The 25931-nt window shown below is 43.1% G+C and overlaps 1 protein-coding gene across 1 annotated transcript in view; it reads right to left on the minus strand.

The window, feature by feature from the left end:
• Window positions 1-25931, minus strand: part of STAB2 (stabilin 2) — an 80831-nt gene that overhangs the window by 18534 nt on the left and 36366 nt on the right. Inside the window, exons 25-47 of the mRNA XM_059845832.1 lie at window positions 25244-25339; window positions 24198-24245; window positions 21254-21390; window positions 20774-20888; window positions 19808-19885; window positions 19568-19660; window positions 19352-19459; window positions 16845-16976; window positions 15685-15810; window positions 15038-15094; window positions 13755-13850; window positions 12428-12623; window positions 11610-11705; window positions 10188-10233; window positions 9028-9104; window positions 6789-6914; window positions 6170-6243; window positions 4742-4813; window positions 2772-2891; window positions 2315-2362; window positions 880-963; window positions 648-794; window positions 125-250 (exon numbers count right to left, since the gene is read on the minus strand). Coding sequence (XP_059701815.1) covers window positions 125-250; window positions 648-794; window positions 880-963; window positions 2315-2362; window positions 2772-2891; window positions 4742-4813; window positions 6170-6243; window positions 6789-6914; window positions 9028-9104; window positions 10188-10233; window positions 11610-11705; window positions 12428-12623; window positions 13755-13850; window positions 15038-15094; window positions 15685-15810; window positions 16845-16976; window positions 19352-19459; window positions 19568-19660; window positions 19808-19885; window positions 20774-20888; window positions 21254-21390; window positions 24198-24245; window positions 25244-25339 — 2298 coding nt within the window. The remainder of the gene's footprint in view (window positions 1-124; window positions 251-647; window positions 795-879; window positions 964-2314; window positions 2363-2771; window positions 2892-4741; window positions 4814-6169; window positions 6244-6788; window positions 6915-9027; window positions 9105-10187; window positions 10234-11609; window positions 11706-12427; window positions 12624-13754; window positions 13851-15037; window positions 15095-15684; window positions 15811-16844; window positions 16977-19351; window positions 19460-19567; window positions 19661-19807; window positions 19886-20773; window positions 20889-21253; window positions 21391-24197; window positions 24246-25243; window positions 25340-25931) is intronic.

A 25931-nucleotide genomic window follows, 5' to 3' on the forward strand; every position in this document is an offset into this window, starting at 1 on the left:
TTTAATTTTTGTTTGTATAAGGTCTTTTTAGTGTCACTTTTTTTTGTTGACTCGTATGATTTATATATCTGAGAGTAACTGTGGAAAATCCCCTGGGCTGGCAATGGTGATAAGCAGCACATACCTTCTTGAGGGGGAAATCCTGCATCTGTGAAGGGACCAGGATTTGGTTTATGACATGGATCACACCATTTGTGCCAACAGTATCACTGAGTACAATTTCAGCTTTGTTGTTCAAAACCAGCGAGTTCTGGAAAGGCAAAAACAATATTTTTGTCTGTGAAACCTTGTGGGAAGGTGAGGCTGATGCTGAATTCCTTTGATATCATGAGCCCAGACCTTTTCTTTGCAGCAAACAGTACTTTCAGCTTTATTAAATTGCTCTTTGCTTTTTCAAACTCTCCTCATGCTCATAAAGCCAGAGTCTGAGGATAAAATAGCTTGTGTCAAAGCAAGGGTTGTAGAACTCGACTCTTGGAATACCAAACAAGTGCTGAACTCTTCAGCTGAACAGACAATCTTAGCTGAAAGTAATTCATTTATTTTCGTGCATCAGAGGAGGAAAGGGAGCCACTGAAGTTTTTAAGAAGGTGAATGAGATTGGATTGTTTCACTGTTCTGCTCCCTGTCTCTCCACGTTTGCTTACCTGGGAGTAGCTGATGTGTATGAGGTCACCCTGGAGAGAGGTGATGTTGGTGATGGCTGTCAGGTCCTTGTACAGCAGGCTGGCACAAGCCACCACGTGGTACCGGAGCACTTGGGCCATCACTCCTTTGGCAATCCAGTCCTTGACCTGCAGTGGGGAATGGAGGGGCTGAGAAGCAGCTGGGCAAGGCACCTGAAGAGAAAGCTCACTCGTACTGAGCCCTTTTACTCACTCGTGGGTCGCTGTTCAGTATGTCTATGTGAGGGACAAACAGGGTGAAAGGGCCAGGGCCTGAGAGATCCCTGATGGACAAGGCCTGCCAAATGGAAGAGGAAAAAGCAGCAATGAGTTAATGCATGTGATGCCACACAGTGACAGGGCAAGGTGGTGCCTGCAGCTCCGCTGCTGCCACACATTGAGTTCCCTTCCCTGCAACACAAGGGTGAGAGAAATTCCTCCAAGCCTTGTCTGCCACCTTTGCTCACAGGTATTAGATAGAAGATTTTTGTCTCATAGCCATGTCTTTATCTCCTCTGCAGAAACAAACAGGAGATGAGGGAATTAAATTAATTATTCTTAGGAGCGCAAATGGACCTGGGCTATTGCAGGCACTTTGCAATGACCACTGATAAGCTGTCCTGGGGTGGCTTTATGATGCTGTATCCCTATTTGAGAGGGATTGAGAGGTCTCTTAGAGCAAGAGGAAGCCACCTGTCTACCATGGTAGCAAAACTGAAACTGGATTTTAGGTCTTTTGGTTGGCAGGCCAATACACAGCCCTGAGGCTTCTGGAGAATTGCTGGCTTCTGGAGAATTGCTGGCTTCTGGAGAATTGCTGCCTCCGGTCTCAAAAAATCAGTGAGAGCTGGCTGCACACTGACTGTCTTGCAAGACACAGAGCACCCTGTCATGTTTCAGGAAGGCAACTGAAATTGTTGCCATTTGGAGATGCAGAAGGGGTAGCAAATGAGGGGAATATTCTTTCTTCTGAATTCACAAGAGATGTGCTGGCAGATCTCAGACTGTGAATGGGTGAAATCTTCAGTTTTATGCCCAGTCTGGATGTAGCCACAGCTCTGTCCATAGAGAGCAGCAGGCAGGACTTTCCCAGGGCTTTTCCTGGGGAAGGCTGTGAGAAGGTCAGAGAAAAGAATGAGAAACAATTCTTATCTCCACTTGCTGCACCTGTTGTGCACATGTGGAATGCATTATGGAGATTTGCTTACCAAAGGGTGATTTCTTAATTTGGATTGATTGACCAATTGGATCTGTCTGTATTGGACTGTCTGTCAGGGTGATGAGCTTCTTAAATAAGTAAAGTGTAAGATAGAATAATAAAGCAATTGATCAGCCTTCTGCAATCATGGAGTCAATGCTAATTATTACCTGGCTGGGGGCCCGTGATGACATCTGGAGGCCTTACCTTTCTCTGGGACTTTGGTCTTGATCATTAATAGGTGATTAATACTGTTTTAGTGACAGTTAATAGCATACATTAGAGCATCTCAAGCGTTAGTGACTGATAATCCAAATCCAGTCCCAATTATATTGAAGGAAGTTGGTACACATCAGATTCTTGTCTGTTTCTCTCTGCTTTACACTCTTGGAAGAAAAATAGGGACAAGAACTGCCCCATGAAAACCCAACAAACCCCAACCTTTTCTTACCTCTAAGTGAAAATAAAACCTAGACGTGTTGGAGTTCCTGAGAAGTTCCTGCAATTAAGAACAAGACTGTAACAATGCTGCAGATGTGAGGCAACATCTGTGGAGTGCAAACCAATGCAGCACTTAGACAAGAAAGGGAACTTGAGGTTTGGAGTAAGTGCTGCATATCTGTATTGCTTCTGGTCTGTTCTTACCTTACTCTGCCAAACAGCAGGCTTCCTTGGAACCTAAAACTCCCTAAAACTGCAGTCACAATGATTGTCCATAAGGGTTTTTGTTTGCTTTAGCAGTTAAAGTTATCTTGCAACATCCTGTTCCTATTCCTGGTTTCTTGAATTGGGATCACTTCAAATTCTGGGGTACAAGTTTGTCCAAGAAAAAAGCGATGTTTTTCAACCATTGTATTAAGTAACTATGGGAAGCAAATAGGGGACAGCAAACATGTGAAGCACTTTACCTGGAAGATGTTGCCTCGGCACTTAAATCCATCCCCAATGTAGTTAGGTTTGCAGGTGCAGGTCCTCTCTGTCAGCTCAGTGTCATTACAGATGGCAAATTCACTGCAGCCTCCATTATTCTTGTAAGGGCAAAGTTTAAAATATATAATTCCTTCATTTCCAGGTGTATAAAACAATTCCAATTCACCCTTTCTCCCCACTTATATAATTTAGAAAGGTTTAATGGCAAGATCTTTCTGAAACCACATCTTGCTGGAACATCTGATGGCATATATTTTCTTCCAAACACTAAAAAGCATTTAGGATTTATAAAAAATAAGTCTCCTTTTATGCAGAGGATTTAGTTTTGATTCCCTCCTTATAGTCCATGATGCTGTGAGGAAGCAAATTATTTGCAAATCTCACTCTGCACCTCAGGGATGAGTCTTAGCTTCTCTGCCAGTACAGCACTGACTTATCTTAAGGGGAACTATTTACACACTGTAAATCACTGGGATGGGGCCAGGAGCCTGAATTTATGGAGGAGCATAGCACAGGACTGTCTGATGGCCCAGGTCAGCTGTAACAGGGGCTTGCCTTGTCCTTGTCTCTAAAACATCTCCTGTCTGCACCTGAGTCCAGCATGGGCTTGGAGCAGTGGATGGAGCTCACCCAGCTGTCTGCCTCCAGAGAGCTCCCTGTACTAAACCAAGATGTTCCTCACTCAGGAGCAGCATGTGGGGGCTCAGAGCTCTGCTCCCCTGTTACCACCTTGGCCTGCAAAGAAGTTTTTATTCTGAGCTTGAGATCAAACTGGGGGAAATTGAAAAACTTTCTTGATTTTTGATTTTCTTTTTTTTTTCTTCTTGTGGTTGTTTCGTGGTGTCCTTTCTGTTGCTGATCATCTCAGGGATCCTTTCTCATGGGCCATGAGAGGGAGCAGAAACTCCTCTGGGAGCTGCCAGTGGGGCCTGACTTGACAGGTCAGAGAGACACCTGGATGTAAGGAGTGGGTTTGGGTGGATTTGCTGTGGATTTGGCTTGGCTTAGGCAGACTGTTGACAGCCTTGGCCACCCGTGAAGCTTTGCTGCACAGAGGTTTGATCAATGTGGAGCCAGGTTAGTCTCTGGTCTGACACTGATGGTCCTCAAGATGATTATTTTTAACACATAGTTAGCCTGGCAAAATTAGTCAAGTGGAAGCAAAGCTGCTGGAACACAGCACAGGAGAAAAGCAAGGGAATTCAAAATCATAGGGAGCAATGGCTCATAACTTTAGGCTCCCCTTTCTCCAGGTGGTGTTTTTGCCCTTGCTCTTTTATCTCTGCAACCTTTCAAGGTCAGAGAAAGCCAGCTGAGAGGCCAGGCTGGGAGGATGAGAATTGCTGTTGCTGTGCTCAGAGCACAGAGGATTAATGTACACAGAAGAGTGGATATGTCCCTGCTGCAGCTTGCCAAGAGGAAGAGCAGTACAGCTGGTGCAGAGAGCCACACTGACTGCCAATATGTGGCTTGCAGTGTGTGAGCCAGCTTGTGCTGAACAAACGTGGCTGATTTTCAGCCTGCAGTGACAAGTGAGGCACAGAATGGTCTGTGCCATGGCATGTCCAGTGTTGGGTGTTGTGGAAGGAAATGGTTTTGTTGGCTTTTGGTAGGAACTCTATATGACAAATAATTTGCTGACTTAGGTTTTGGCACCACAGACCAGGGTCTGTTTCTCTGTGTTGCATTTGAGTTATTTAAGAGCCAATGATGAGTCCAGGCCCTCACTTATGTCAAGGCTGCAGCTGAGGGAAAGCCCTTCCTGCATCTTTAGTTTCTCTAATAGTGACAGCACTAAAGCATGCACTGAACCAAGAATACTTAAAGATTAGCCGAGTTAATGTAAATAGATTCTTAGCACACCTAACTTAGTTTAGAATGCATAAAACCCCCAAAAGTGTAATGATTATAATGAGACCTGAAATTGTCTCCTTAAATGGATACTCACTTGTGAACACAGACTGATATAGGTGCAGGTTTTGCCATCTCCAGAGTATCCCCTCAGACAATTACATACTGCCTACAAAGCAAAATCAGAAAACAAGCATTGATTGAAAAATGCTTGCATTTTTTTTCAGCACACAAATATACAGTTTAATTTTTTTCTGTTAATTTCATTGTAATATGATATGGAATTTATTAAGCTAAAAGAATATTGTCTCCCAGAGCAGTTTCGTGGCCAGTATGAGTAACCATAGACTGAGATTGGAAAGTTGGTTTTTTCATTAGGTTCTATCTGCCTTTTTCCTTCCTATCCATCTCTGGTCTCCTCTCTGCTGTCCTGTTCATTTGAAATGACCCCTCTGACATCTGCATGTTATTGTCTTGCTGACAAAACAGGCTAAACCCTTAATTTATTTCCCTCATGTTTTTCACATAGGTTGGTATTCCCCTCTCATCCCTTTCCTTCCCCTGTGGGTTTTTTTTTAGGTTCTGAAAAGTAGTTTCAAAACACACCTGGAATTGTGTGCTACTGGCAACTTCCCATGCAGGAAATATAGTTGATACTTTGTCCTGGTTACTATATTTTACATTTGCAATTATCACAAAGATGAAAAATAGTTGCAAAGAAATGAATATATTCTCCAATTCACTGATAATTGTTCTGAAATTAGAATGTACATTTATTATGTAGGAATTTGAAAATTCAGTGAGATTTCTGCAGCAGAAATAAAACTGGTAGTCTAATAGTAGTGTTTATGTACCTCCTGGATGAGTGAGAGCCCTAGAGAAAGTAGATGCATTTCTATCTTATAAATTTGCCTTTGCAGTGCTGGGGTGTTGTAGTGGAGGTTATTACTCTGATTACATTAATTACATTCTCACAGGTAAGAAAGAATTACGTTAATTACATTCTCACAGGTAAGAAAGAATAAATAAACAGGTTGTAGCTACTACTTCTAGAGATCAGCAGAAGAGTGAGTGGGCTCCAAAATGTTGTAACCCCTATGCAAGAGCTATGGCTTGGGCCATTTTGTTTCCTTGTGGATACATTTGAACAGTGCAAGGAGAAAGGCTAGTCTAAAATGGAATTTTTTCCATGGACAGTTTCTATAACAATAAAAGAAACATCATCTAGCAATACTTTCAAACTTACAGCTTTTCACATCAAAACCTCCCAAAGGAGAAAAACAACCACTTGAAATAAAAAACCAATGCTTTCCCCTGCAGTTTTGGATTTCTTGCACTGAAATAGATTTTTTTGTGTTTAATTGCACTCCCCCTCAAATGCCTTTTTGAGGGAAGCATATACTTTTCAGAATTGTTATGAAATTCGGTTTTTTACTTAAAAACAAAGTTGACAAGGGGAAATCTTTCTTTGCCCAACAATAAAAACTTGACTAGGCCTATTTTTCTGCACCAACAAAGTACTCACTTGATTGGGTCCAGTCTGTGTGCATTCTGCATTTTTATCACATCCACCATTGTTCACCAGGCAAGGGTTGATTTCTTTATAAAACAGAAACAGTGTAATAAAGAGAGATTAATTCTGAAAACCCAAGGAGAATAAATTTTAAGTAGAGCATACTAGGAATGCAGATTTATGACAGAATTCATTCCCTCAGTTACTTGGTCTAGGTCTTGGTCTAGGTCTGTCTTAGTCTAGGTCTACCTCAGTCTAGGTCATCAGTTGTCTTGGTGGAGGCCAAAGCACTGCCAGCAGCATTTCTGAAACCAAACCTGGGGAGGTGTTGTACAGTATCTAAAAGTCTGTGATGGTCAGAGGAGTGTGTGTATATCAAGCTGCTGGAGATGGGGTTATCCTTGCTAGGGGCAGATGTTGTTTGATAAGATTTGGAGCCACAGCACACTGCTGCAGGTGCATGGTTTGCCATGGTACCAGCCCTGTGGCAGGAAAAGATGCCTTTGGCGTCAGGAGATGTAGTATCAGCAAGCTGCACTTGTGGGTCAGAGTGGGAGGAGGAGCATCCCCCTAGAGGAAACCTCTCTGCTGTGATTGCCCTGGGAGGTGCAGGGGCAGGGCGTGTGCTTACCCAGGCAGACGATCCCGTCCCCCGTGTAGCCGGCGCTGCAGACACAGGCTCTGTTTCCCGGTGCTGTTCTCCTGCACTCTGCCTTGGAGGAGCAGCCCCCGTTGTTGCTCTCACAAGCATCAATAGCTGAACAGGGACAGCAGCAGAGATTAGACCAATGTGCTGGACTGGCTTCTTGCTTCTCATTATTATCTGTCTCTACTTTTAAAGGGATTAATGTGGAAACCCAGGGCACTGGGAATATTTCTCTGTCTGCTCTGGGGTGCCCTGACCCCCAGGGGAGCTCTGACTTTGACCCTCGTTCAAGGAGAAAGTTTCCTAAATTTCAAGATAGAATAAAATCCACAGAATTGTGAAATAAATTATAGAGAGCAGTGTAGGTGAACCACTTGGTGAGACATTGAGGTTTTGGGATTTTTAGTGTGTTGTGGGTGGAAGCAAGATGGCGAGCACAGGGTGTCGTCCTGGGTTTCTTCTTCATGCTTCTTCTTCCTTCTTCTCCATGGGTTTGGGTGGCATTTTGTAATTGGGCAGAAAAGTATGCATTGGAGGCTCTTTGGGATCAGTTATTGGGTTCAAAGGGAAAATAATCTAAGTGTCAGTTCTTAATTGGATAGTTTAGTCTTAAAAGACCTTGTAACAAGAGACTGTTGGCCATTTTGTGCCTTCTAAAGAAAAGCTGCCAAACTCACAGTTGTGAGCCTGTTTTACTGATAAGAAATAATAAACACTCAAGTCCAAACACAAATCACTGTCTCGTGTTCCTTCAATCCAGACCCAGAAAAACTGACAACTGGTACCCCCACAGATGTACTACCATTTTTTGAATGAGTCTTTCTGAATTAGGAAGCCACAGATTTCATTAGTACCTATTATTGTTTCCAGAGGGAAAGCTGAAATGGTGTTTCTAGTCTGGAATGTTAGAATTTATCCAGGACTGGCTTTCAATTACTTTCCACCTTCTAATTCTGCCCATTTCAACAAACCAAAAAAAAAAAAAAAACCAACCAAACAAAAAAAACCTGATGTTTCTGTTCACCTCTTGTTTAAATAGCCATTTAAGTGTTCCCTGAACTTGACATTTTCTGCACATATATCATGTGTGTAACTTCTCTTGCAGGAGGTCTAGAGTAAAACACCACCTAGCCCTCCTGTGACAACAAGTCTGGGCTCTTATTCAGATGGATACTCCTACTGTTTCTCCAACTCTGGATGAGCTGGATGCTCACAATTTGAGAGCAGGAAGGGAGCCTTGTCTGATCTTCAGCGTGGCTCAAATCAGCCTGAAAATTGCCTTAAGTTTTGCTTCAAATGACCCTAAATTGCTCTTTCATCAGTTTCATATGAGGGAGTTGATTTTATTTCTGCAGCTAGTTTTCCCCAGGAATCCTGTATATGGGAGCAAGGAGAGTGCAGAGTCACTGTGGGTGACCTGTGTCACCCAGCTCTTCCTGCACACGGGGAATTGCCCCCCAGCAGATTGAAATGGATTTGTCTGTTTTGTGCCAGAAGGGAAAATGAAAACAGGCAGAGTAAGAATGGCAAAATCTGGGATTAGGACACTGCTAGCCATTGTGAATAAGTAGAAAAATAGGCTTCTGTCTGAAAAACATGAGTATTTTAATCAGCTAAGAATTGAGAAAAATTATAATTAATTATGATTATTGTAGCTGGAAGCAGTCTGTTTTGGATAACCCAGATTTTTGGAGGAACATCTAGGATATGGTGCTCTTACCCCTTTCTGAGGGTCTCTTAAATCTCTCTAGTCTAAAGAAATGGATTTTGCCACACCAGAAATCTGAGCAAGTTCAGAAAGCTGAGGAAATGGTTGAGCTACACAGCTTCCAATAGCTGGAAGTGTTATTGTGCCCTGAATTGGCCTCTCTGTGCTGGGCTTTGTTGGGAAAGGGAGTAAAAGTCACAAACCAGGTTTCATTACTCTGCAAACAATGGGGCTGGGGTTGTGCACAGCATGTTCCCATTTCTCTGCTCTCCCTGAGCACAATGCCTCAAAACTTGGAGATTTGGAGCCCTTTGTTTGCTATGGATCTGCACCTGTTGGGCTGCTGTTTGTTTTGAGGGAGCTGGCAATAATTCCTGGTTTTTAACTGGTGCATAGGGAACTGCTCATCTCTCACCAGCTCTGCTGTGACCAGAGAGTGCTTCAGGCATTATTCTTTGGTTTCCTTTTTTTTTTATTTTTATTTTTTTTCAAAGGGAAGAAACAAAGTTCACTTGCCTGTGCAGAATGTCCCGTTCCCCTCAAAGCCAGCTGCACACTTGCAATAGGCAGTGCCATTTGATAGGAGGAGGCAGCTAAAGAAATAAAAAGAGAGAGGCATCATTTACAGAGGGAAAAAAAAAATATTGGTCAGGTCTTTTGTACAGCCCTTGTTTTTGTGAGTGTTTCTGAAGGTAATGTTGCATAGAAATAACAGGGCATTTAACCATACAGTAAGAGATAGCTAAAACCATAAAAATGGACCTAGCTGGACAAAGCTTTTCAAATGGGTTTTGGGTGTATTATTTTAGGCATTAGAACTCCATGCTTTGGTGTTTGAATATCTTTTTATTTATTTACTTATTTTTTATTTTTTGTGCAGAACTACAGAATTTATATGTCTACTCACCCAAAAAGCTGTGCACAATTTTTGTCTGTGTGCACCCAATTTATGGAGGGGTGCAGCCAGCACAATTCATAATTTCCCCCTACTCCTGCCATGCCTGCACCTATCCTCAGACCTGCAGGTGTGTGTCAGTGGATGAAAAATGCACAAGAGAGGAACAATCTGTTTCTGTCAGAAACACAGTCTTGATTCCAGAATGTGTGGGATCCCCATGAGCAAATCTGAGAGTGTAGTTTTGCCAAAAAAGCCTGGTAAAACATTGCTACTGTGAACTGAAGGTCAGAGGGGAGAGAATGACCTACATCTAGGAAAAAGGGGGTTTGCCCCTCTGGTTTCTCAGCTCCTACAGAAGAGCTGTGGCTGAAAATGAGGAGTCTTTCCAGCCAGTTTTCCTTGGGTTTTTTTTTGGGGTTTTTTTTGAGATGTCTTGATTAGTGTAAATCTTGCTGCCTGGTCAGTGGTGAGGGGACAGATGCACTTCAGTAAATGGCTCAATGGGGCTCACTTGCTCCTCTGAAAACTAGTTAGTGACCCAATATTGGTGCTGGACTAGTGAGAGCTTTTTTTGTTGTTGTTGTTTGTATATTTTGATATGAAGAGAGGAGAGGTTTGAACTTTCTGGCCTCATCACGACATATATTAGATTTACATTGCTCCTTATCGCTGTGAGATGTGATGCTGAGCAGTCATGAACAAGGTGGACTTGATTTTTGCCTTGCAAGAGGAGCCCTTTTTCTCCCCTCTCCTCCAAATGAGTACATTTCATACATACTTGGCACTGGTGTGGCACGAGGCGTTACATGTGTCATCTTTGATTTCTGCAAGTGGAAAAAAAAATGAAGTAGGGATCAGAACTTTTTGGGTCAACATCCTTCTAGATTCAGTCTTTTGTTCCCACCATGTGGAGCTGGAGGCTGAGTTCTGTGCCAGACAACTCTGCTCTCAGTCTCGATAGAGACTCTGTGGCATTCACGGTTTTTGGAAAAATTCTTTTGCTTAGGATTTTTCTCTTGGGAAGCTGAGAAACTTCAGAAAAAAGAAAACCATCTTTATTTCATTTGTTTTTCTTGTGTTTTGCTTTTTTACAATGTGTTTAAGATTGTTTACTTAGAAGTAATTGTTTTATTATATTTTAGTGTGAGTTGTTTTAACTCTTTAGCCAATCAGAGCCAAGCTGTGTCGAGACTCTAGAAAGAGTCATGAGGTCTTATTATTATCTTTTTAGCATTTAGTAAGTATTCTTTCTGTATTCTTTAGTATAGTACAGTATTTTTAATATAGTATAATATCATAAAGTAATAAATTAGCCTTCTGAAAACATGGAGTCAGATTCCTCATTCCTGCCTTCGTCAGAGCTTCCCAACAAATACAATAATACTCCACCTGTAGAGTCTGTATAGATCAGTGCATACCACTTAAATTAATTTGCAAGGTAGAGTTGTGTCATATTGCCAGGAAAAAATTTCACCTGTTGTCATTTACCTGTGTTTAGTCTGGTGAGTCTTGTATAATATTAGAATTATATAAGAGTAGATTTTCTAAAGGAGCTGAAAGTTTTCTCAGAGCATATATAGCAACCCTCTTACAAAACTGTGCTTATTACTAATTTTTTCCCTGGGAAAATTTAAAACTGATCTTGAATGCTATTATGAATGTACTTGTAACATTTTAAAATTTCATACTATTATAGCTAGAGTTTTGAAATAATTACTGAGTGCATTTTAATTATGTATAAATAGAATAAAGTTTGATTGGATATAGAAGCTGTATTAAGTCAGCAAAAAATGATTTATTTGCTAGTTATTTTTTATCGCATTAACAAGAACATAATTTAATATCTGGTGTTGTGTAGCTAAATCAACTTCTAGAAGCACTTGAGAGGCTTTTGATCTGAGGGTCAAAATGTGCTGGGTAAACCTGCTCTGGAAAACATACAGCTTTAATAAATGGGATATTCTTTTGGAGCAGATAGAGGGTGACACAGGGAGAGAATTAGCTACGTAAGTGTTTCAGTGTCATGAGTGGTGTCTCAACCTGCTCTCTAATAATGCAGTAATTAATTGCCATAGCACAGGAATGTGAGCCATATTTCACTGATGTGGGAAGCTGCACTGGGATCTGATTGTGGCTGTAGTTCTGTCATTTTCTGAGATGCTTACCTTTTACCTCAGAAGAAAAGAGGCAGGACACTCACCAGTCTCACACCTCACTCCTCTCCAGCCAAGGTCACATTCACAGGAGCCATCCCCGTCGACCCCGCTGCTGCATTTTCCATGGACACAAGGGCACACTGTGGGAGAGATGGGGGCAAGGCACTGTCCCTGGCAGTGTGCCAATGTGGGCAACAGGGGTGGCCCAGTCATCTCCTGCTGATGGCACCTTCTGCTCTAGGCTATTTGAAGAAAGGCTCTGTCTTGTGCCCTTTGGTTTCTAATTATTTAACAACAACTCTAAATGCAAGCTGCGCTTACATTGCCTCTATTCCCAAATGTAGGGTCTGAAACTGTATTTTAATGGGACAGAATTGGTGAAAAATAGCATTGCTACAGAGGATGGTTCTTGCTGGATTCTTTTCTGTGGTGTGACAGAGTAGAAAGCCCTGCCTCCAGCCTAGAGAATGGAAAGAAAACACCATAATGGGGAAAGAAAAGGGGTTAATGATATTTTTAAGACTGGCCTATTAGGAAGGGCTGTACCTTTCTGGAACCTGGCCTGAACATGGTTAGAAAATAAAAGGGGAAGCCACTGTTCCTGGAAGTGTGGCAATGTGGGTAGCAAAGGGCAGGAAGGACGGGGTTGGCCCAGTCACCACCTCTGTTCTACGTCTGTGGTGTGACAGAGTAGAAAACCCTGCCTCCAGCCTAGGGATTACAAAGGGAACACCATAATGGGGAAAGAAAAGGGATTAATGACGTTTTTAAGCCTGGCCTATTAGGGAGTGCTGTACCTTTCTGGAACCTGGAGTGAACGTGGTTAGAAGACGAAAGGGGAAGGTTTGGGGGTGCTGGGTACCTTGGTCACAGCCGCGGCCGTATCTGCCCGGGCTGCAGCTCTCGCAGGCCGTGCCCACGAAGCCCTCCTGGCACTGGCAGGTGCCGGTGCCGTTGATGCCATCCAGGCACACGCCGTTCCCGAAGCAGGCGCTCCCGGCTTTCCCTGGGCACGGCTGGCACTGCGGGCCGAAGAAACCCGCGCAGCACTCCCTGCTCTGCAAAGGCAGAAGGGCTGTGCTGAGGGGCAGGGGGGCAAGCAGAGAGAGCTGGAATTTTTCAGGGGCTTTTAGAGCTAGGGAAAGAGGGTGTGTAAGATTCCGTGCCTGGATGGGCTGTTGGGCTCCAGTCCGGCTGGCTGTGCGCCCCAGCCCGCACGATCTTACATGGATGAAAGGCAAAGGGCGAGAAGTGCTCTTCTCCACGTGGGGACAAATGTCCTAAGTTTATCTCCAGGAGACATTCCAGGTGGAAAAGAGGCCCAGGTGGAAAAGAGGCCTTCCCCTCCTCGCCGGGGACTTTTCCTCCACCCCCCATTCCCCCAGGTTTAAGAGGCCAACAGCCAAGGGGATATGAGTGAGGAGGGGTGAGGGAAGGGGTAATCCAGGGAGAGACCCCCAGGGCTGGCACTTGCGAGGGGAAAAGGGGAAAACCATGTGGTGATAGGATACAAATCATGTGGACAGTGCAAATTACCAAACAGCCAGTGCAAAAAACTAAATAACTGTTTAGGGCAATACAAAAAGGGTGGGTTTATATTGGATATTAGGAAGAAATTATTCACTGTGGTGAGGCACTGGAACAAGTTTCCCAGAGAAGTTATGGGTGGACCCATGCCTGGAAGTTCAAGGCAAGGTTGTGGGGGGCTGTGAGAAACCTGGTCAAGGGGAGGATGTTTCTGCCCATGGCAGGGTGGTTGGACTAGATGAATTTTAAGGTCCCTTCCAACCCAAACTAGTCTTTGGTTCTGTGATTTTTAGCAGCACAACAGCTCTGCTGGTCTGTGACCACGCTCTTCAATGTGCCAGGACACAGGCTGCCAGTCCTTGATGGGACCCAGGTGCCCTTCACCACTTCAGGGAGAGGTGGAGTATTGCTAGGGACAAGCACAGGTTTACCCTTCCCAAACCTGTGCTCCCTCTGCACCACTGGACATGCAGAACTTTGTGTGCTGCAGCTATCATCAGTCTTTAACCTTCCAGTCTCTGCTGGGTCCAGAGTAAAGGTCAATAAATGTACAGCCAGGAGCTGCCTCGACATGCTGTGTGTGCTTAGTGGGGATGAGGAGGAGGATGAAGGTCAGGGAAGGGGGTTTCTGGTTTTTACCACAACAGAAGCAGTGAACTCACAATGATGGTTTTGGCACACTTGGGCTTGCAACCAATCTGGATGGTGTACTGTCTCATGTGGTTTTCTGTGAGGATACAGTATTTCTTCACCCCTGCCTGAGCAAATATTGGAGAAACAGATGCACTTCTGAATAATATTGATCAGCTACATTCAAATGTGTTAATAAATGGGACATTAACTTTATGCATGCTGTTCACTGACTCAGACATACACAATTAAAATGAAGGAAATACTTTTAGAAATAAAAATGAACATATTACCTGTTTAACTCAACATCTTGTGGTGTTTTAAAGATGTGTAAAAATGCATTTGCTCACAACTGAACAGATTTGATTCAAAAGTTTTATAAACTTTTTTTTCATTTTTCACATTTTCTGATCTTTTGAATTCTTCTTGGAAAACCGAGTTATGAAGTTGTGCAAAAACAGCTGTTGAAAAATTATCTCCTAGGTATGAACAAAACTGGGGAGAGATTGTTTGCTGGAGAAAGATTTTGATCTCAATATACACTTGTGAGGAGATTGAGACAAGAATCCATCCAGCTGTTCATTGTAAAGGAAATGTTAATGAGTTTGATTTTTACCCATGGGGAGTTAAATTTGGTTTTGCCAGTCAAGTACTTTGATGAGGCAGATGGGACTTAAGCTGCTTTGGAATACCACTACTGGCATAATTGATTAAAAAAATTAATAATAAAGGAAAATATGTAATCCCAATGGAGAGGCTTTCACAAATAAGTTAGATACCAAGAAACTCTAAATATCTGCAGTTCTCATGTGTTGGACCTGGGCATCCAAAGTCTCTCTAACCTCCAAGTTTTCTTGTGACCATAGCTTACAGCATACTGCTGGGGATGGATTGACTTTGCCCTTCTGTACATCTCTGATTTGAAGGGCTCAAAGCTGGTGCTGTAATTCCTTCTGGAGAAGGCATGCTCCAGACCACATTTAACTCCCCTAATTTTGCATGGTAGAGGTAAAATTTGCAGTTTAAGGAGTCTTAGTTGTTCCAGTTGCATGTGAGAAACTGTCCTTGAAAGATATTTTTATCTTTAAGCTGCCCTTCTGCTGCCTTGATCCCAGGTAGATTTTTCAAAAAGAACCTCTGAGGTCAGGGTGGATTGAGTCTCTTGACTATTAGCCATGTATGTAGCACGCTGAGATAACTACTACATATTTTGGTGAAACTGAGACAATTGTATTAAAAATAGGATTGAATACATATACAGCCAGTTTTGATATGGAGGAACAAATGAACCTAGCATTAATGAAAATATACTTACAATTTCTTTTGTTCCTGGGGGACAACTTGATGGTTGTGAACAAATTCTGCACTTCTCCTTATGCAACACAAATGAGAGGTAGTTAACAGACTGTACAGAGCTGCAGGCAGGTTGTTTCATAGAAAAAGAATGATTTCCAGCCACATATCTAAATCTAGTGCTTGAGGAACATTATCAGGATAACCTCTTTGGTAAAGAGAGTGAGGGAAGCTGTCCTGCTCAGCAAGGAAGAATATTCCTGTGAGTGGCCCTGTGGGGACACCCTTCCCCCAAGGGGAAGAAGGAAAGAACATTTGGTTATTTTTTATTTGTTCTTCTAAAGTGATGCTTCCCACTTGATAACCAAGTGGTCTGGTTATGAAGATGTATTAGAATAATGCATTACTAATATTATCTGGATATTAGAGCTCAGGAATTTCTTATTATTGAGCTACTCTGACTACATTTTATCCAGGCTGTCAGAACACTGATTTCAGGACCAAAGTTGTCTTAAGAGATGCTAAAAACTCTGGTAGGAATATCCTTTGTGGAAAATGCGTGCATTCCTTGTTGAGAAGTAGTGTCACATATCCTACACTTTTGAGCTTTGCTTGGCTGTAGGTCTCCTTGAGGGGATTTAAGGTTCTCTATTAACTTCCATCACTTACAATGATCACAGTATTATTGATATCACATCTGTTCTTCTGGATTTCCAGCACCTTTCCCAGTCCATGAATAATTCCTCTGTCTGTGGCAACATTTGCATAGCTTATGGGAGCATCATTTATGTATAGCTGCAGGAGACATGCAATCAGTTAGAGAGCAGCAGAGGTGTTCCATGGCTCTGTGCTAGCCTGAGCAGTAGGAGGTGGAAGAAAGAGGGAAAACAACAGGGGTCACATAAGGAAAACCAACAAAAGGAGTTAGCCTCAGGTGCTCACTCATATTCCAGCTGCTGCGTTTAATTGCTTCACTGCCCTGGGGGCAGGGGGGGACTTGCAGCCTGTTAAAACTTCTGAGCAACAGCATTTGGCAGAGCAGCTTTTCCCAAGGGGTGTAAAGGCCATGAAGAGGGAGCCTAAGGTGTGCCAAAAGGTGTGTTTGGGGCATGTGGGGCTTCAAGGAAACCCTACCAGAAGCTGCTCTTTCAAGGAGGTCTTCCATAATCTCAGTGCTACCCCACACTCCCACCGTGCCCTCACCTGCAAGTCCCACTGCAGGTGCTTTTTCAAAGCTCAGCTGTGGGCAGAGCAAACAGCAGGGCTGAAACATCTGTGGGTGAGAAGCTTTCTGTCTTCCTTTGCCTATGCCCACAGGGACTTCTGGGACAGAGAAGGAGGACCAAGTTCCCTTCCTGGCCCTGTTCCTTAATCTTGCTGTACCTGTTTTTTCCATGAGTGGTATTGAAAGGCAATTCATATTTGTTGCATAGTGCTTTGAGTTCTTAGGATTGAAAGTGGAGTGAATCCACAGAAAATAGAAATAATGTTTCATAATTGAGGCCAGTCCTTGCAAGTTCAGATTAATGACTGCTCTGGAATTCTGGCTTCAAGTTGTTAGAGACAGATACCTAAAATTCAATTTTAAATGTGACCAGCACAACTGAATTACAATTCAATCAAAGATACCTTCAAGGGTGACTTTGAATTAAGCAGGTCTGAGACAGGCCTTGCATTTGAGTGACAACTTTTGTGCTGCTGAGTCATAGAAGCTAATGAGGGATGCATTAGGGAGGGAGTTCCTTCTGACTTCATGTCAGTTTAAAGCTGAAGCTGGATTTGTAAAAAGCAGGAAACCTGTTTCTCCCAGCAAGTGCAGACAGCAGTACCTGGTTGTTGTGGAGGAAGAACCCAACCTGGTAGGAGAAGCCCAGCATGGTCTCCCTGTGCATGCCATTGTGCAGGTTGTTCTTCAGGAGCTTCTCATCCAGCACAACGTGATAGCGGATTTGGCCTTCGTCCTGCAGCACACAATTACATTCAGAGTTACCTAGTAAAGAATGAAAAATTCCTAGGGGATAGCCAAACAGAGATTGCCTGAATTTAAAGAGAAAATTCTCCAGAGGGTAGGTTATTTCACATTTACTCCTGCAGTCAGCCTGCGTTCTTGCCACAATGAAAATGTTACTGACCATGGAGGATGAAAGGCTATTGAACTGGGCTTGCTTGAGCCTGTAGTGTGTTTCTGTGCATAGGGCTGGCTGCTGAATTCAGGGGAAAGTCAGGTGATTTTTAGGACTCTGAACTTCATGGGTTCATTTGATAGGAAGTTTTGCATATTCATGAGTGTTTTTATGGTCTTTCCCTACCTACTCCTTTGAGAATCCCTGAATAACCTACAGGGGAATAAACTGTGGTGAGTGTTTAGAGTATTTTTTGTATCTGGCTATCTATATTTTTATATCTATATGTATAATCTTTAAGGGCACCTTCAGTCAATAAAGACTGCTTTTAATTGTCTTTAATTGAAAAGTTTTCTGTGCCTGATTGGTAGACCATATTCATATTTCACTGCAAAGTGATGAAGTTACTCTCTATACCCCAAAATTTTGTGTGGGTTTCCCAAGGCTTCTACATCTTGTTCTGAACCAGGAGACTCCCAGAGCTCTCCCTGACTGGGATGAGGAAGCAGAAGCAGGATGTGTTGGTGAGAGATTGGTCAATGTGAGAGAAGCTGAGGTGTTTGGGGAGTTTAGGAGCTGCCTAGCCAAAAGACAGTGCTGCTGCAACTTTGTCTTTGCAATAAAAACGTGCTTGTGGGAAATCCTCTTGCTGGTTGTCCCCTTATTCTGAATGTCCATGTTGCTCCTGCTCTTCTGCTCCTTCAAAAGTATGTGAAAGCATGAAGCATCTTCAGGATGTGAGATTTGTGATGTTGCCTGGCTGTGCCCTCAGAGTAAAAGAGTGGCGTTGACATCCCTTAGGGCTGGCCTTGTTCCACAGATTTGGCAAAAAATATTTGCAGATGAGAAAGTGGTTCCATCAGTGCTAATTTCCATCAGTGTCCAGGCCTATTTAATCTCCTGACTTTAATGAATTGTAGGAAAAGCTAACGCTGATCCATCTTCATTTCTGTCTTTAATCACCAGGAGAGTTAGGACATCTTGCCCCATCAGGGCCAAGAAATGGGATCTTCTCCACGTGCCAAACTCTTCACTCTGCAGCAGACTTCTCCCAAGTGTTTCACAAAGAGGTTAAGCCTCAGGCAGACTTAACCTTATGGTTGTTTTTTAATATTTTTTTTTCCTCAGATTGCCACATCAGGCAAGGCTGGGAGGATGGAAGAAAGACTGAAGAAACATTGGTGAGTAGTGGAAATGCAAATGATTTCTCTGCATGCGTGTGTAATCCAGATTTACTGGGATTGATGTCCTCTGTGTCTCTCAAAGTTTAATGTAAATTCTTCTTGTTGGGATGTGGAAATGATGATGTGTCAAGATACCACTAAAGCAGTGTTCAAAAGCCATTTGAGCAGATGGAGCTCGATCACTCGTGAACATGGGACATTTGCCATGGGTCTGCTGTTGTTGGTAAAGGTTTGGGACGAGTCATTTGAGCCCTGTGCTCCTCAGCTTCCTGGCTGTAAGCGGAGACCATGCAAGTAGGGATAGAGTGTGGATAAATAATTTTGGAAGAAACATTGAAGAATTGAAGCTTCTGGGCAAATCATGGGTGAAACTTCCTCTGCAAGGTGTGTGGCTCTTGATATGTGCAATCTATAAAGCTGTTTCAAATTGGAGAAAATATGAAGAAAGCTGCTGGGATAAGGCAGAAAAAGCTTATCTTGGGAGAAAACCAACAAGGCTGGGAAGGGGGTTTGAACTTGTAAATATGTCAGGGTACAAGTTCCAGAGACAATGTTGCTGCAGCATTCCTGCAGGAGTGACAAGGCCAGCATCTGGATAGTTTTAAGAAAGACTCACAGTATTTCATGTCATTATTAATGATGTCAGGGGACTGGAGTTTGTTCACCTAAAAAACTAATTTCAGTGTTTTTTCTAGTCTCTCCTGTACCGACCTTCTTTACATAAAAAAAACCCTCTCTCAAAATCCCAAACAACAAAAAAATAAGTTTACTGACAAGATATCTTGGAAATTGTCACCATGTTTTTGATCTAGAGAAGGCCAAAACACAGAACAAATAGCTGGGCTCTTCCAGCAACTCAGGAAAATATAGGTAGGTCCATCCCATTTCAATTTCTTGGGGGTTACAGACAAAACCTAACTTACTGGATTTTGGGAAACAAATCTCCGTGTATCTGTGTCCTCACAACCCAGCCACTTGAAACAGATGAAATACTGAGCTGTTAGGACAAGGCTTGTAAGTAATACATACCAGAGTAGCAGATTTCTTATCCTTTAGGTAATTTTCTATGGCATAATTACTTGGGGCAAAGATTGTGTACGTGTTTGCTGCTTCTATTTCATTAGCCAGGCCGTATTGCTGTTGCGAAACACATAAAAAAAAATTAAAAATCAGAATGACCACTGCTAGTCTGAAATGCAAACAAAGCAGAGAGCTTCCTCTGCTCTGCATGGTGTGAAAGCTCACAATAATGTAGCCCCTGAACAGGGAGTAGTCGGGCATTTGCTCCAGGCGGGCCAGCAGCCTCGGCAGGACGGCGCTGCGCAGCGGGGTCAGCACCTGCAGGGGAGCAGATACCCCACATCACCTGCAAGCATCACGAGCAGGGCACAATGCTGCCCTGAGCACAGTGCTCTCCGCAGGGGGTTCATGGCTTTGCACTGCTCGTGGTGCAGAGGAGCCAATCCTGTTCAGTGTATTCGATACCTTGTCGATGACGTGAATGACCCCGTTTGTGGATGCGATGTCGCTGGCCACAAAGTGAGCGCCCTCCAGGGTCAGGTTCTGCACAAGGGAGAGGAGAGAGGCTTTGCCTTCGCCTTGTTGGGGTGATGCTCCCCAGCAGCTCATCCTATGGATTTCCACACCTTCCCAAGTGCTTGCCTAGGGCTGCACCATGGCACCACTAACTCACACCAGAGGCTGGGGGACCCTCAGGGAGTCAGGCACAGGGGAGGGGACTTGGGGACCCTTGGCTGTTCCCTGGGGGCAGACTGGCAAAGCCCTGGGCTGGCAGCACAGGCTAGGCTGAGCTCTGAGCTGATTCACACCCTCTCAGCTCTGAGCAGCTTTGAGGGACCCTGTTCATAGCTTTTCCTTTGGAGCATGGAGGTAGGGGGAACTTCCCTCTCCCTTAATGGGGGTGAAGTGCTTAAATGTGACTTGTGTATTTCCAGGAAATTACCTGATAAAAAGGCTAAGGGGGAAGGGCTGTAACATTTTTACCATTAAAAATACCCTCAAGTGGTTTAGGACTATCAAGTCGCATATGTGAAGATGTGTGTTATCACTGCTTCCTCCTACCTCCCCCGCTCCCTAAATGAAATTATTTGGTTTCCTGGATGCTCTTTGTATTAATTTGGCTCACACAGGCTGCTCCAGGCAAGGACTGCCATTCTGCTTGGTTACAGCTGTCCAGTGTTTGCAGCAGCTACTGGGACATTAGAAAAATTACTACTGTGGACAAATTTCAGTGGTGTAAAGTGGTGGAGAAAAACAAGCTAATGTTTCTCCCAGAGGGCCCCATGTAATTGAACTATGCCTTTAATTTTATGGCATGTATTTTTAAAAAAATTACATAATGTATGTGTGCTTTTGTAGTACAAAAAATTCAGTGGCAGTGATGGCCAGGGTTTGGTGCATGATACCCCAGTGGTTTGCAGGTCATCTCACCCCATTTTCTTTAGACAAATGTAGGAATTTGCTCTGTAGAGATGTTGGCAGCATGTCAGAGGATGATAAATTCTGGAAATCAGCAAAGCTGTAAGCTCCTGTCAGTACATGATACCTAAAGGAAATTAACTGGATTTGAAGCTTTTGTATTTTCTCTCTTTTTTCTTTGTCTTATTTCAGATAAACAACTTAGTGTGTCTCAAATGGTAGTTTTAGCAGGAATTGCTTCTACAACACCCTGTTCAGCTATGTTTTTATCTTAGTTCAACCTTTAAACATTTCTGACATAATATAAATAATGCCTTTTTTTCCAGTGGCCTTGCTACAGAGATTTATACACCACTGGAACTAGAAGAGGAATCCTATGCCCTTCCTTTAAAATCAAAATACCTGTCTTGCTCTAGTGGCTTCAAACCAAAGGCTTGTTTAGCATAAAAACCAGTTAATATAAAAAGCCAAACCCCCAAACCATGAACGTACTTAAGGAGAGTTGGAATGTTACTTTTTGACATCCAAAAGGCTTTCTCATCTTCATCCATGTTCTCAATGGCTTGCAGAGAAGGCACAAGGACAGTTAGGTTTGAGGTGGTGGACAACACCGAGTTTATCTTGGCCTCCTGCATGGAAGTAAAGAGGGTAAAATATTTCATTCCAAGGATGGTGTATAAATAGTAGCTGGTGACATTTTAAGCAAGGTGGAGTATGTGACGTGCTTAGTGACCAGTCTGGAAAGGGGCAAACTATTATACTGAGCAATGACTTGAACAACAGCACTTAGAGTTGTACAGAAATGGTAAATGAGTGTCTGCTTTTTGCAGAATAGATTGCCAGCATTGAAAGGGCAGAAATAATGTACAGGTCAGAACTGGTTTTTATTATGACATACATAACTTGACCCCCACAAAAGTTAGCCTGTCTTGTAGGTTCTGTATTATGCACTTGAATTTAAAAAAAAAAAAAAATACTGGTGATAAATGGAGGTGATAAATGCTAGTGGTTATTGATAAATTCAAGTAATTTGCTCTTCCAGAGCACTCCATGCTTTTCAATAGATAGAAGCACTATGAGCCATGATATAAGAAACTATAATGACACAGTGTTCCCATTTGGAAGAAGACTATTTAACATGGCTGGGATTTTTTTAGAGATGTCCAAGAGTTATCTGTGCCCACTAGCACTGCAGTGGGGCTTGCTGCTGACAGCTCTAATTTTAGATGATGGGGATTGTGAGATCTGTAGCATGCATGAATTAATTGATCTTCCATGTTTTTATCTGCCTTAAGGATGGAAAGAATTTCCACTGGAGAGGATTTTTCCAGTTGTGTGGAATTTTTTTTTTTGGAGTGAAAAATGGAAAGATAAATATTTACATGTGATCTTGCTGAAGATAGGGTTCTCCAAGCTTTTCACAGGCTCCACAGCTTGCCATTTTTGATACTGCAAAACTTGAGGGAGCAATATGAGCTTGGGGTCTACCTTTTTGCAGCTGGTATGCTGCCTGGAAGCTGTTTTGGATAGTCCTTCATTACCCATATTGGGTTTTGGATAAAGAAGGGAATCCGCTCCCTTAAATAGCTGGGGATTTTGTCTCTGTTAATATCATCTTTCTTCCTAGCCATCATCCCTATCACCTTCCAAATATTTAAATATAGAAAGAGAAACAAACTTCCCCTTCTCATCCTTCCTGAGCAGCAAGAAAAGAATTTGGTTATGAAAAGTGGTAAACATCACATTCCTGCTCAAGTACAAAGTTAAAAACCCACAGATGGCTATGCCTCCCTATTTTGCTCATGTTTGTAGTTACCAGTGTTTATTCTAAGTGATAGCATTTCTCTGAAGTGTAGCAGAAATTTCCACATCAGTTTCAATAGATTATACAGAATCTTCCCTCTGCTTTGTTCCCTCATTATCTAAAGAGTGTAATAGCAGGAGAAGAGCATTTCTTGTGGTGCCCATTTCTTTAAATTCTTTAGTTTCTCTATGCAGTGTCCAGTGCCACAATCTGAGCTCAGGGCCAGGCAGACACCTGGCCTGAATTAGCCACATGGAGCTCTCTTAAGAAGCTCCCTGAGGTGTTCCTTGCAATTATGTACTTTAATGATCCCCAAGGCATCTACCTTTGAAAACCTTAGAGCAACCAATGTGCTGTGACTTCTGCTTCTGATGCTATTCATTAACGCAGCACTGTCCTTTCTTGTTCACCATGGATTTGATGAACACTCCTTACATTTGGGTTTTAAGTTCTTGTGGGAGCAGCCAGTTTTGATCTTTATTCATACAGTTCCAATCATGGTGGGGTAGGACCTTAATGTTATTGCTGCTCCTAATAAATGATAGCATGTGAAAATAGGGAGTAGATTTTGACCACCAGCATATCCAGAACTTTGGGGTTTGAAACCTACTTTGGTGCTTCTTCCATAACCTGGAGCCAAACAAGTTAATCTTTGCTCACTGAGGTTGTTCAGCCTGGAGAAAAGACTCCAGGGAGACCTTTTGTGGCCTTTCAGTACTGACAGGGAGCTTGTAAGAAAGGTGGGGCAGACTTTTTAGCGGGACCTTTTGCAAAAGAGTAAGGGACAATGGTTCTAAACTGAGAAAGGGTGGATTTAGGTTTGATCTTAGAAAGAATTATTTTTTTTTTTAAAGAATGAGGGTGATGAAACACTGGAAGGGGTTGCTCAGGGGTGTGTGCTTTATTTCAGTTCTTTATTTACAACCAAGTGTGATGGGATGACCCATCCCTGGAGATATTCAGGATCAGGCTGGGCAGGACTCTGAGAAACCTGACCTAGTTGAAGATGCCTATGGCAGGGAGATTGGATCAGATGGACTTTAAAGGTCCTTTTGTACTCAAACCATTCTATTATTCTATTATCTGCACCTCAGCCAGGCCTGCACAGACTGATTTTTTTTCCTGCTCTCTTGCTGTGGCAGCAGCACACTGTCCAGCCATACACTTGCATTTTCCTGCCATGGGGCATGTGGAAATGAGGGGGTGGGGCATTGCCTTTCCTTCCCACTTGTCATTTTATTGAATGAGAGAAGTTGAAAGGAGACACCTGGGGTCCAGTCCAGTCTCTTGCTGCTGCTCATCTGGGCTGCAGAGAGTTTTCATGCCAAACTAGTCATGGCTTATGTAGCTCCCTGCCTCAGAGAGCAGGCTTGGAACTAGCTCTGCTGCTTGTGGAGCTTCCTTACTCACTGAATTTGGGTTCAGAAGCTGGTTTTCAGGCAGAAATAGGGAACTAGGTGGTGAACCCCCCTACAACAGGTGGGAAAGGCACCCTGAAGTCTCTCCACACTTTCAGATTCCTCTCTCTGATGGAAATATATGCTGTGAGACTCCCATTTCTAAACTCTACAAGGCTCACATATTTCTGCAAACTTGAACACACTACAGAAATTAACCATGAAGTGTACTTACATTAACCCACTGGTTAAAAGCAGCTGCTTCTGACAGAGTGGATAGCTCCTGATGAGAAAGAAGAGAGATCAATGAGTTTGTAAACTATAATTAGCTGTACCAAAGGGCTCTTGACTGCGAGGAAACCCACCATATCTGGCCTGGCTGATGTGAAATGGAGGAGGAGGAGATTTTCAGTGTGTGTGTGAAAAGGGATGGCATTAATGTTTTGGTTTTTTAAAAATACTTTCTGGTAATGGGAAAGGTGAGTTATCAATTCTTGAAAATCAGGCCATGGGTTGCTTAGATGTGTACCTGACCTTGGTATGTATTGTGTACTCATCCCAGGCTAAGCATTAATTTCCTGTGACTTTAAACTTAATTCTTCTCTTAACTCCATGCAAAATTGATTGAAATATATCTTGTTTTAGCTGATATTTGTACAGCATCTTACACATCACCCAGCCCTTATTCTGCCAGAGTACTTAGAACAGAGATAGATGATAGTATAAGCAGGGGTGGCAGAGAGTGCCCAGAGCCATGTAAGATTATTGCCAGGAGCTGAGACTGAGGACACTTTCATTTTTCCTGTGCTGTTAAATGCATATTTATTTCACCAATTGACTTGCTTTGGTTTTATCTGCCTGTGGGTCAGCACAGTTTGCTTCAACATGACAAATTGATCATTTCCACTGAGAGACTGCAGGGCAAAACTTCAGAAGAGTTGACTGCTTGGTGCTCTCAGCTGGGAGGTGAGTGCTTAGCACTTCAGTAGCTCTGGACTCTGGTATTTTCCAATCTGTTTTCAATTTCAAATTTTCAACTTGTTTGAAGCCAGAAATATGCTCTGCTCCCTTAGCCTCCTTCCCAAGCCACGTTTTTAAACACAATTTATGAATCAGGTGAATGTTCCCACTGGAACATCCTTTGCAGAGATCACTGGTGGGGATCATAGCAACACATTTTTCTGACTGTTTGTAAAGGCTTTGGTGTTCTCTCTGGTTAAGATGCAGGGTGAGACCTGTGCAGCAGGTGCTGTGCCCAGAGGAAGTGTTCCCAGCACTTACATCTGCAGCGTTTCCATAGCAGGTCCTGCCATCCCCCTCGTAGCCCTTTGGGCACACACACTCCCAGCCACGAGAAGAATCAAACTGACAAGTTGCCTTTGAAGCAGAAAGAGAGAGAATTTGTCAAATACTCAGAGAGCACTCCAGCACAGATGGCCTGTGAAACCCCTTGGTAGGACTTGCTTACATATAAGCATAAGATTACAAAGGAGCTTTTTACCATCTTCCATGGGTGTTCTCACCTTCCTGTAGGACACACTCCATCAGCCCAGGGCACTAACTCCCTCCCCTACCCACCATGCACTAAGTCTGCAGGAATCCAAACCCTTGCTCCACCTTTTTGTTTCCTCTCTACACCTTTGAGGCCCTGTTCTTTCACCTGACTACGGCAGATCCATCCTCTGCTCCCCAGAGCTCCTCACCTCAGCTCTGTGCCCCACCTGAGGATGGAACTACAGGGCACAGCAGGGCACATGCAGCTGCTGATAAAGCTGATAGATGCCTGGGTAGAGATTGACTTGGATAAATATCCCAACAGGATAGTGGATCCAAGTTGTATTTGCTGGTAGAAAACCAGCATTTATTTATTCCAGGCTCAAGATAATCCTTCTGTACTGGCAGATTTGGGAGCAGACCTTGCAATCTGTCCTCAGCTCATGTACCATGCTGATGTGGTTTAAAGTTTTTG

This window comes from Haemorhous mexicanus, chromosome 5 (genome assembly GCF_027477595.1).
Source record: "Haemorhous mexicanus isolate bHaeMex1 chromosome 5, bHaeMex1.pri, whole genome shotgun sequence".
Lineage (NCBI taxonomy): Eukaryota > Metazoa > Chordata > Aves > Passeriformes > Fringillidae > Haemorhous > Haemorhous mexicanus.